The 12,557-nt window shown below is 36.9% G+C and overlaps 1 protein-coding gene and 1 long non-coding RNA gene across 5 annotated transcripts in view; both read left to right on the top strand.

The window, feature by feature from the left end:
- The window catches only part of LOC109065508 (plexin-A2-like), a 206,592-nt gene that overhangs the window by 155,426 nt on the left and 38,609 nt on the right, over positions 1–12,557 (top strand). For all 4 annotated transcript variants that reach the window (XM_042713475.1, XM_042713473.1, XM_042713472.1 and 1 more), the window contains 4 exons: positions 2,591–2,742; positions 7,153–7,270; positions 10,062–10,198; positions 10,956–11,123. In XM_042713475.1, the coding sequence (XP_042569409.1) occupies positions 2,591–2,742; positions 7,153–7,270; positions 10,062–10,198; positions 10,956–11,123 (575 nt within the window). The remainder of the gene's footprint in view (positions 1–2,590; positions 2,743–7,152; positions 7,271–10,061; positions 10,199–10,955; positions 11,124–12,557) is intronic.
- On the top strand, positions 4,101–6,357 carry LOC122135104. Its single transcript, XR_006153333.1, has 2 exons — positions 4,101–5,592; positions 5,628–6,357. It is a non-coding gene; the product is annotated as an uncharacterized LOC122135104 (long non-coding RNA).

Raw genomic sequence — 12,557 nt, 5'->3', positions numbered from 1 at the left:
ACCATCCCAAACCGTCTGCAGCACACAATAACAGTTTTTACCTGCAAGACGACTTGATGCCCAGGTGCACGTTAGGTAAGGAGCGTTAGGTTTCTGCTTTAAAAAAAAGCATGCATTAAGAATGAAGAGACTTCCTGTTTGTCCCTGAGACACTCTTAAGACATGACACTGGCCCATGGCTGGGATTGTGTCTGTGTGCATGTGTCCATGTATGACTCAAAGCCAAACAACCCATGAGAACTCTGAAGATCTTCTCAAGAAGTCTACGTTGTCATTCCGTGGCCGGAATCTAGACAGTCACTTTTGTAATGATGGTGAAATTGCAGACGGGCACAAATTGTAGCTCTGGAACCAGTAGCTGTGTGGCGGAGGAGGCAGTCTTCTGGGTCAAACAAGGCAGTGCTTTCACCTCCGAGTGGGCGGATGAGACTTTGAAGTATTGAGTCAGTGCGAGAGATATTTATGCTCTATGAATAAAGCCCATTTGATGTCTGTAATGGCTAGACAGAACAGCATGGCACTCGGGGTGAAGCTGGAATCTGACGCCCAGACTATTATCACATGAGCTGATGAGATTTAATCTACAGATGAAAGCACTGCCGCCAGTGTACACTCCACCATCCTTTCATTATCAAGTCATTAAGCATAAATAATAAGGGTGCATCTGTAAGGATATATCTATGTAATCTGTAAAGAAGGTGTGAATATGTTTGGAGTTGAATAGTGGTACTGCTTTCTGCGGTATACAGTATACTGCATACTAGTTTTAAAAATGAATACCATGAAGTATGCATAAATGTTTAAATACATAACCTCACAGTGTTTAATGTAGATGAAGTCTGGATTATCCTTTTTTTTAAGATATACAGATTTACTTTTTATGTTATATTATAATATATTATATTATTATTTTAATAATTGTATTTTTATTTTAATTATTTCATTTTTTATATTATTTTTTTATATCCAAATGTGCAGTATGCGACAAAAGTAATATAAAACCTTTTTTTTTTCATGTATAATTATTTAAACATACTGCTGAAATCTATTATATAATGGTAGATTAAAAATGCTTAATAAATGTTTTATGCTCTATTTAATATGAAGTCATGTAATTTTTAACATTTATGCTTTAAGAAAAAAGCAGAATGCAGTATATACATAAATCATATCTACATTGTGTTCTGATATCAGGTCTGTATTGTTTCAGCAGTTAATTTATTTTTCTGTAATTAGTTTGTCTTAAATATAGTCAGTCTGATGCTGACTCGTACAGATATGAATATATTTAGCATTCCATTCTTTCTCTTATTGTTCCAGTCTTGTCCAAGAAGCAATAAAAGATTCATAAACTTCCACCCTAAGGTTCACTAGTGACACTTACTTTACATCCCAACCAATTAATGTCCACTAAACTCTCACCGACACACTCCTCCCATTAAGCAACTGCAGGATTTAGTCCACTTCCTGCACCACACTGCTTTTAGATCAATAAACAGGCACACTTAGAAGACGCTCTTTCTTTGATCATGTTGGTTTTACTTCCGCACAAATGGTTTATTGATTGTGTATGTAGTGGCTGTACTGTGCATGTGGCCTTCTGTCAGTCGCCCTGTCTCTCTCTCTCTCTCAGTGATATTTGGATCTGGAGAGGATCCAGGGTTGAGCTTCTCTTGGGCTTTAACAGCACAGAAGGCTTTTGGCACCCAGAGCCAAGGTCACGCTGAGTGGCCATATTGTATTTTATGAGAGAGTGAGCGGCTCCGGGGTCTAAAATGGCCTCGTGATATATTTATTGCCTGTGGCAAAGGCATGCAGATCTGCTGAAGAATTTTAAAGTACTATGCAACTTTGCTGATATCTAATGTGTGCTATAAAAGTGAAACACAATGTAATGAACAATTATCTTTAAAGGGAAGCTTTTTAAAAGGTTCATTTGGAGACCTTTAACTAGTTAAGGCTTATGCGTGTTAACTTTCTTAATTATGTCTGTGTTATGCAGATATATTTTTGTCTTTCCTGACGTCTTTGCATTAAAACATTTCAAATGTTCAGTCTTTAAAGGGATAGTTTACCCAAAAATGAAACTTCTGTCATCATTTACGCACCCTCATGTCATTCCAAACTACTATGAGTTAGATATATACACTAGCATTCAAAAATATGAAAAGCAATACTTTTGTTCAGCATAGATGCATTAAATTGATTAAAAGTGACAAAAAATACATTTGTAATATAGCAAAATATTTTTATTTTAAATATATGCTGTTATTCTGAACTTTCTATTCAGAACACTGAAAAAAGTATCAAGGTTTCTCCAAAAATAGTAAGTTTCACAACTGTTTTTAACATTGATAATAAAAAGATTTTTGTGACACTAAACTAGCATAATGGCTGCTGAACATTCAGCTTTGCCATTACAGAAATAAATTACATTTTAAAATATATTATGATAGAAAACAGTTATTTTAAATTAGAATAATATTTAAACCCTATACTTTTGAATGGTGATGTAAATGATGGTGACTGAATGATTCACTAAATGAATCAATCATTGTATGAATCACTGAGTCTTCCTCTCTCATTTCAGGTGACCCCAGTGGCCGGACCACCAGAAGGGGGCACCAGAGTGACCATCCGTGGTGTGAACCTGGGTCTGTCCTTCTCAGACATGGTCAACAACGTGCAGGTAGCAGGAATCCAGTGCACCCCACAAGAGAACGGCTACATCGTTGCTGAACAGTGAGTGACTGTAGATCTGTAAAACTACAATGAATTCATGCTGTGAATGTGTTTCTGCGATTTGAATGGAGAAAAACTGGTTTAGCTTTTCTTTAATCTTTCTTAAAATAGCAAGAGCTGGAAAAGATAATGTCTTGCTTTACACATACTGAGAAGCTGTTTCATGGGAAAAAACACCTTGGGTTTTCATCCAGTTCACTTTAAAGCACAGCAGGATGAGTCCATTAAACACACACAGGATCCAGTGAACATGGCTTTGATGTCACAAGCTTAAAGCGACCAATCAGGGCTAAGTATGAAAGGCAGGGTTGGTCATGGTCTTCTCCTTTATGCTCTATTGAGTCTGTCTTATCTGACAGAAACATCTTAACAATGGCAGGACAACATTTCTGTCTGAAGGGCTAGTTGTCAGGAGTGACCAGGGCTCTTGTGAAGCAGAAACAAGCCATAATTAGAGTCCAGACAGACCTGGGTTGGTCTCCGCCTGCAGTAGCTCCCATTTCGCGGCATCTGTTTGTGTTTATCCCTGTGATTGTGTCATTAAACATGTCTGTAAATATCCTTAAGCAAGGATTTCATCATTAATATCAAACCTCCTGGGGTAAAAATTGGGCTAGAGGAGTGAAAACGTGATGATTTGTAGTAGTAGTTTTTGCTAGGTTATGCAAAAAAATGGCTGCACTCAGCTTTTTTGTCTCAATTTTGATTTGATTAAAAAAGGAAATTTGGTTAAAAGGTGAAATGTGTAATTTCTGCACACTAGCATTACAGAATTGCAAAAATAATGTTTGTTTTCAAGCAGGTTTCCTTTAAACACCCCCCTCATCTTTGATTGGCCAGACAAACAGCCCCAAACTCATTTCATTGGTTGAGCTGTTGCTGTGTCAAGTTTGTCAGAATTCTTAAACAAAGATGTTTTGAAATCTCCAGAGTGTTTACACTTTGAAGAGCTCAACCTACAGGTTTAGTTATAGTTGTCTCTGCATATTGAACTGTGATAGAAGAAAATATATTAACATCGAAATAATTTCATCTTTTAATTACCCAAGATGTATTTGGTGCTCTTTATTCTTCACTTAATACACTCCTCATTATCCGTCACTCTTACTGTCTTTTGCTCAAGAAAAATGTCAGAACTGACAGTTAACTGCATATTATTGACATACTATTATAGTCTGAATTAATATTTAGATTTTTTTTTTTTATTATTTATTTATTTTAATTTCAAAGTTTTAGTCATTTTGATTACAAATGTACAGAATGGCTAAATAAAATTAAATGAAAATAAATGAAAATGAGAACTAGAAGAAATAATATGTTTTTAAAATTTATTTTATTTCAGTTAAATTTAAGTAACAATTTTTTATGGTTTTAATATTAGTTGATTATAATAACCCTGTTGCTAGCACTGGGTTACTAGGACACTGTATCCAGCCATCTTTATTCTTGAGAGAATCATGTCAGCATTCTTCATGTCCAGTTTAACAGAATGTGATGTGATTCTAAGATGCATTAAAACTCACCTCGACCTTATTGTACACAGGCATTCTGAACATTTGGCTTTCAAGCATTTATGTCATCATGTTGTAAGGGGGTATTAATAGCGCATAGCATCTGCGTGCAGGTTGAGTATGTCTCCACAGCTACTCTCTTTGCCGCTGAGGTGGGGACAGACGGAGCGAGGGGAAACATTCGGTAATTGAAATGCGCGGCGTGTTGCCGGCTGTAGGAGGGAGATTTGTCAGCCCTTCTCTCTTCTGACAGCAGTTTAATCCGAGCGGGACGAAGCCGAGCCGAGTGGGAGTGGATTCATTTGTATGGCGCGGCGAAGGGGTGTCACAAGGAAATGGAGAATGCACCATTGGACCCCATCAAACCCACAAAAGGAAATGGGAAGCACATATCTGTGTTACAACAGTCCTGTCTGGTCATTTTATACAAAAGTTGTACACCTTAAGATACTCAAGCTCGTCGTAGATTATTTTATTTTTATTTATTTTTGGCCTTTTATATAAATAACAGTTTAATATATCAGAGTATGAGCACACACTTGTATTAGGTTGCGGTCACATTAGGGAAATTTCGCAATGGATGAAACACAGCTCACATAGAAATCACTTTCAAACCAAGTAACTTTCTGTTGCTTAGTCTCGCACAGCCAGACCTTCAGACTGAAGGTCTGGAATTCATGGCAGCTTTCATTGGCCAAGGCCCGCCCATGAGGCCGTTTGACCAACATGTCAAACAACCAATCACAGTTCGTTTCGTTCAGCGTCACATTTCAAGGCATGGAAATGTCGCCAAAATAACAGACCGGTGTGTAAAACTCTCTGACATATTTTAGAGATTCTATGCCACAAACTTTAAATATTTCACATATTTTTGAAAAACCAATGTTTAGTTGATACTAATAGATGCTCGTCATCACAGTTGTAAACACGGCGGCTTTCTTCTTTCGTGAGGGGGTTTGGCATCACAGCATCTTTGTTTCCAGGCGGAGCGTTAAAGAACGCGATACACTCGTCTCGCGGAAAACCTGTAGAATTCAACCAATCCAATGACGACTTCGACACTCCTGAAGTGTTTCCACTTTTGTGTCCCATATGCATCAGACGTTTAGCCAACGGTCCTTGGGCTTGACGTCCGAGGCTGAGACTATCTGTTGCTCAACATGACAAATTCACGTGACCAACTTAATTTGTGTGAGGAATCTTGTGCCCTCACTCGAAATTCCCAATCACATGGATTCCTATATTAATGACTGGATTTCAAGCCCAAAAATTCATGAACAAAGGTAAATGTAACTGCACCTTTACATGGGCACTTTTGAATGGCTATCAATTGAGAAAGGTGCATTTTTCATCCACAAAATGGTGTGATAACAGCATCTGCCAGCTAATTTCTGAAGCTCACCAGCCAAACTTGCACAACGCAGCAGCAATGATTGAGCATTGCAACTTTTACCAACTTTAATTGCCTTAGAATGAAAGTCCTCCACTCAGAGTGATTGAGAGGGCATAATGTGCGCTGCGAACAGCTGTGAACGCTGTCTGCCGAGCCTGTCAGACTCACCGCAGGAAGTCATATCACGCCCACAATCACGCGTGTGTTCCGACAGTCATCCCTGATGATGCGAACACTCGATATCAACCAAACATCGATTGCAGCACACCCACCCCTGCTTGTTTTCAACTCAGATTTGAATTCTCATGTCAGTTTCATATTTACTTTATTTGAGTGCCAGTCAGTGGGCAGTGTTTTTATTATGTCATTTGATCTGGCCACCCGTCTGTGAAGCCAATACCTGATCAGCCCATATAATGTAGCAGCATCAATCTTCTCCCTGATCTGAGTGCATGATAACGCTGTATTGATTTGTGCTGGGCATCACTGGCTTTCCGTATATGGATGTATCAGCAACTTCAGGCACTTAAATATCCCAGGGGTAGATTTTTGTTTTTATTTATTTATTAAAACATCACTTATATTTTCGCAACTTTTGTAAGTTTTGCTGCATCATTTTTATTTAAAAAAAAACATATATAATTTTAACTGTGATCATATAAATAAAGAGCAAAATACATCTTATTAATAATTAATTTTTTTCTATATATTTAAAAAAAAAAATTAAGTAAAAAAAAAAAACACTAAACATTTGTTCCAATGAAATTTTAATTCCAGTGTGACAACTGTCAATGAAGAGATTTAGATTAAATAAGAGACTTGTGATGTGTTTAGAAAACAAAACAACAAGTCAAGGGGAATATCACTTGTGAGCAAAATAGTTTTATTGTTTGAAATTTCCAAGCCATAATTTTGTTAAATCTTGTAAAAAATATTATTTGTGAATTTAGAATGCATAAAATGCTAGCTTTCAAATTAGCCATACAGTAGCAAGCCAGACAAGCCTGCCATTTTATTCCATGATGCAATTTACAATGTCAGAAAAAGAAAATAATAAAAATGACAGAATTCTCTTGTGATGTATGCATGTCCACTATTGGACTACTAGGTTAGTGGACAAATGAACCAGTGTGAAAATATATTCACCCATATATTCAAATATATTATACATTGGCATTCCCGTAGGGTGATCTTATCAATTCAGCTAATGGAATGTGTGCGCTAACGCAATCAAGGAACCAAAGCAAAAACTACATTGAGATCAAGAGGAAATCAATGGAGAGAGAGGAAGAGTCACATACTGATCACTCGGCAGGACTGGAAATGACTTCCAATGCTTTGCTTTCTCACTCTGGAGTCAGTCCAGAAACGTTAAGCTTTGTAATCTAGATCAAGGGGACTAAATGAACAGAAGTTGTGATAACGAAGATTTCTATCCATTTAGGTTACTTTCATTGAAACCAAGGTTAAAATGTAACATGTCATTGTGTATTTCTTCTTTTTCAGGATTGTGTGTGAGATGGATGCAGCTCCCACAGACAATAAACCTGGCCCGGTTCATTTGTGTGTAGGGGAGTGTAAGCCAGAGCTCCAGACGCGCTCTTCTCAACTCTATTCCTTTGTGGTAAGACCTTGAGCTCTCACATCTAAATAATGCAGTGAGGTAGTAGTGAAACTGGCATTTGTTTTGGTTTTATTAAACTGGGCTTTACTTGGTCCATTGAAGAAAACTCACGGGTCACTGTAATGTTATGCCTTTGGACAGGTGAACCTTGCTGAGGTTGATTTGTTCTCAGAAGAGCTTTAAGAGTGAAAATGTCAAATCACAGGAAGTGGCTCATAGCTCAACATACTGTACTTCAACTGTTCAAATAGCTACTTTTCAGGAACAAAGACTTCCTTCTGCACAGATTCATATGGCATAAAGTCCTTATCTTCATTAGACGTCCAATTTTTATATATATATATATATATATATATATATATATATATATATATATATACAGAGTTCTGGCATTAAACTCTAGATGGCACAGTCCGATAGGTCTAACTCAATCTGACCTAATGACATCAATATAACATGGCACAGCTAATTAGTTCTCTCCTGTATCACTAGCCAATGAGCTTGATTCTCAACATTCAAGTATATAACTAGTGCTTGCCATAGCAGTTGCTTCAGAAACCCTCCACCTTCCCCAGCTCCACCTGTATAGATCTGATAAGAGGTGATTCATGTATGCTATATGGGGGTTATTTCATGTATGTTATATTTGCAGCAGGAATATTTCTTACATGCTCACAGCAGCATGTTGTGGATATATTGTACTGTACAGCAGCAGCGTAGCAGATCTATTCCGCCAAGACCAAATACATTGTCATGTACATTATCATGCCATTCTCTCAAAGAGTTGTCATGACAGAAATGTATATATACATGTATGTATGTATGTATGTATGTATGTATGTATTACTATTAATGTTTAGTAATACTCACAAAACTAAATACAGATTTGCAATTAACCTCATAATTCTCTATTTTTAAGAGCAGAATAAAAAAAGATCAAATGGTAATATTGTCAAATACTCAGTAAATGTGTTAAGAAAATTATTGCACTACACATACTTTATATAACATTAGGCTTGACAGCACTAAAAATAAAAATAAAAATTCTCCATCTTCTAGTATGAAAAGTCCTTTTCTCAAAGAATAATACTGTACTGTAACAGAACATGTCCTTAGACTATAGACTATAGTAGCAGGATTGTTGTTATCTGTTCAGACATTTATATAGAAATCACATTAATGTGTTGGAAGTGTCTCTCCATGCAAATTTGGAGTCATTAAAAGCCATAAAGTCAATAAATTAACCTTTTTATGGCGCGCATAGCATTTATATCGGCTAATTGTTATATTTATCCCTTTCTAAAGTAGTGTTTTTGTTCACTTTCAGTAGATACTTAAATGATACCGTAGATTAGTGGTTAATAGCATTATTTACAAATGTATTTGCCAAGACATTAAAAGAAAAGCGTGTTTATTGAACTAATGCACTCACCTAGCTCAAAAGACTTGAGATACGCCCAAAAATTTAGAGATTGCCGTTGTGTTTGTCATTATTATTGGTAAAACAGCAGCCCTGCTTCCTCCCTTAAGCAGCGAAGCTCTCGTCAGCATAATAGAACTTGTTCTCGGTTATTAAAATATTGAGTGATTATGAACACGAAGCACTACGGGGAACGCACATTGAACACGGAGACAATAAAAGCCATTGAGCGAATCAAAGGAAGGATGGTTGCCATGTTGTCTCGTCGCAGAGGAGCACCTGTGGGAACTCTTGTGCACCTGTCTCAAACACCCATCCGCCCACCTGGGGTTAATAGATAATCAACAGCAGCATTCACACGCATATGAAGGCAAACAATTATTCATACCACCACAATTAACAGCCTCTGCTAATTAAGGGAACTGTTTATTTTACAATATGCGTTTCAGCCCCTTCCTGTACGAGTTTATGCATGTTTGTGTGAGCGTGCGTGTGATTTTCCTCCACGCCTTTCATATCGCAGTCAAATATAAAAGCAGCATGTTATCTCAAAAGCTCCGCCAAATGTTGTCGGACAACACGGGGTCCCCAAGCGGCCCACCAGTTGTAGAACAATGCGAGGCGCGACCAAAATTGGTGTTAATTCATTTTTAGTCAATGCACGTGTGAAGTCGGCCACCAGCCATTTCATGTGCTTTCTTAAGACAGAGCTGTCTGTTTCTGTTTCTCCATCTGCTATTTTCAGTCCCTGTGTACAATAAAGGAAGAGAACTGGGAACTAGAGAGTTTATGTACAACATTTTAAAAGCCTTTTATTTATCCTCAGACATGCTTTTCATGTACTAGCATCACTTAGACAAGACTGGAAATGGCATTTCTTTGTAGCGTTCGCTCTTTATTTGTGAGCTGAGCAGTAAGGCATATGAGACTGATGAAGGACAGTTGTTATTTACAGATGTAGCTGTCTTTTGTGGAACAGCCACTCACATCTAGGCAGCTTCAGATTTAGAACATGCATGTCTTTAGCTGATTCAGAAAGCTGTGCTGTCATTTCTGTGCTACTAGTGGCACTAAATGGAATTAATTATATAATTTAGCTTTTTATTATATTTATATGTTTGTTTGTTTTACTGAAAGAAATTAATACTTTATTCAGCAAGGTTGCATTAAATTTATCAAAATTGATAGTAAAGACATTTTTAAAACTTTATCGATTATCATTGATAAAAAATGTTTCTTAATGATGCTATATATATATATATATATATATATATATATATATATATATATATATATATATATATATATATATATATATATGTCTCCATCTCTTGCTTGTTTCCTACCCATATTCTCTTTCTGTGTTTGCAGATGCCATCGGTCAAAGGATTGTCTCCCAGTCGGGGTCCAGAGTCTGGAGGAACTAAAGTGACTATAATGGGGGAAAACCTGGGGGCAGGCAGCAGTGTCAGTGTGCTTTTTGGGAACCAGACCTGCGAGTTTTATGAGTAAGAATCAGCCTTTTTTAAATACAGTTTGAAAGAAATTTAGCTTATCAAAAATCTTCAGTAATAATGCAAAAATACAATAACAATAGTTAATAATATAGCTTGATTCATTTTTTTTTTAAGTCAGTTTGAATAATAGAGGCTAATGTTCCATATCTTCACTTACTCTTCACTTTCCACATGCCTTATATCAATCAAAGAGAGTTTCTGATTATTTATTATTTAAACTCCCTTCAAAAAAAACTTAAAGTTCCTCTAGATTTCCCCCTCTTTAACTGTTTCCTCTTCCTCTCTCTCTGATTTTGTATGTAAATATCATACCCCTGTCAGGCATCTCCCTATATCTCCTCCTTTTTCATCTCTCCATGATCACAATTGAAAGATGAGGCTGATTGTAGTGCTTTAAGGTGCAAGAGAGCGACAACTTTAATGCGATATTGGCTAACTGCAGATTTCTATTTTGCCCTGTGTTCCTGTGGAAGGACGAGGCATTCAAGTGTTGTTGAGGTTGCAATAAGTAATAGCTTAACACTCTAATACGCTGCAGAGAGAATGACTAATGCTCACTTTGTACAGCTAGCACTTTCAGTGAGAGCTGTAAGAAAAGACTGCAATTGAAAAAGCAGAGAGCCAAGCACTAGCGCCATTCCTATATAGTGTTTCTGAGCAATATGTCGAGCCATCTGTTAAAACTTTGTGTCGTGCTTTGTCTCTTGTCAAAATCTGATTGGTTTGTATCTGTTTGCCTTGTCCTCAGACGGACTATGACGGAGATCGTGTGTTACTCTGCCCCTTCTCTGACGGGTGTGGGGCCAGTTCAAATCAGCGTGAGCGTGGATCGCGCACAGGTCCAAGATAGCCTGACTTTTGAGTACATAGACGACCCCACCGTTCAACGCATCGAACCGGAATGGAGCATCGCAAGGTAACTGTACACATATGATGCAGTGTTTTAGTATTGGATTATGCAAATCAGAAAGTTTGACCAAATAGCTTGCATTTAAATCACTAATAGCAAACACTTTTGACTTTTTGAGGCTGATGATTCTCATACCATTTGAATGGATATCAGACACATTCCTGCAAGACATTGATCTGATTCACTGAATGCAGTCCAACAGCTTTGTTCAAGGCTGTATGTTTTTGTCTTATTCATGAAAATATTAAATGACTGACTTGCATTCAGATCCTTTAATCTTAAAAAAAAAAAAAAAAAAAAAAAAAAGGAGTTGCACCATGTCAGGGTGATCGGTTTTATAAAAGTAAAGCTACTAATATTTCTTGCTGCTGAAGTCTTGTGCACAGTCTGTAGAGTATGTCTCATGTCTGAAGATAACTTTAAATAACAGCATGTAATGTAATACCAAGGGAACCAAATGAGAGCCCGTTGACTTCTATTATATGGACAAAAAAAAGAGACATTTCTTAAATCATGACATCATTTGGGTGAGCTTTCCCTTGGAATGATTTTTGAGTATTTCACTGTGCATAACTCGACTGGTTATACAGAGCCTCAACATATATTGATATGAAAGTGCTGCACATGATTAAATACAGTAGCAAAAATCAGACAGAAATAGAATGTGCTGAGAATGATTATATAAGTGATGCTGAGATACAGGTTCATTCCAAGCTGGAGTCAGAGAGAGAAACACAGAAAGAAAATGTCTCTTTCACCAAATCAAACACATAGACACATAAGTACATATCATCATGCCCACCAAAGGAAACTGTATTGCTCAAAGGTTGCTTTTTCATAGCTCTGAAGATTTAAAGGGTTAGTTCACCCAAAAAAAAAAAACTTTGACTTTTTTTCCCTTCTAAAGAACACAAAAGAAGATGTGGTGGAGAACACTGGGAACCAAAACACATTGGATACCATAGACTTCCTTTGTATGAACATAAAAAATAACATTGCGACAGTTCTCAAAATATCATCTTTTATGTTGCATACATAAATATACAGGTCATACACGTTTGAAACTACATGCAGGGAGTAAATGATGACTGAATTTTTTTAATGTTTTGGGCAACTCTAACCGAGTTCACATTAATGTTCAACATAAAAGCATGAACATAGTCTAAGGTGTTTCTAGTAAAATATTTTCAGAAAAATGAAAGATGAGACAGAAGGTACCGCTATATTATTAATGTGGTTAGCATAGCTCAGATCATATAATGAGAAATGTTTGAGCTCGTACTGAGATTTCTGACTTTTATCTTTGTCGTTTGATCATATAGCTGTCTAGGATAAACAGTTGAGATATTGAATGGATCTCCTATGTGTTTTTTCATTCTTGTTGGCGAGTGCCCCATGCCAGGGCATCAGTAGATGGGGTCACAATGCTGTATCTGTTGT

Source organism: Cyprinus carpio, chromosome A23, assembly GCF_018340385.1.
Source record: "Cyprinus carpio isolate SPL01 chromosome A23, ASM1834038v1, whole genome shotgun sequence".
NCBI classification, from domain to species: domain Eukaryota; kingdom Metazoa; phylum Chordata; class Actinopteri; order Cypriniformes; family Cyprinidae; genus Cyprinus; species Cyprinus carpio.
The sequence above is the reverse complement of the archived record's forward strand: the minus strand, read 5'-3'. Positions and strand labels throughout refer to the sequence as shown.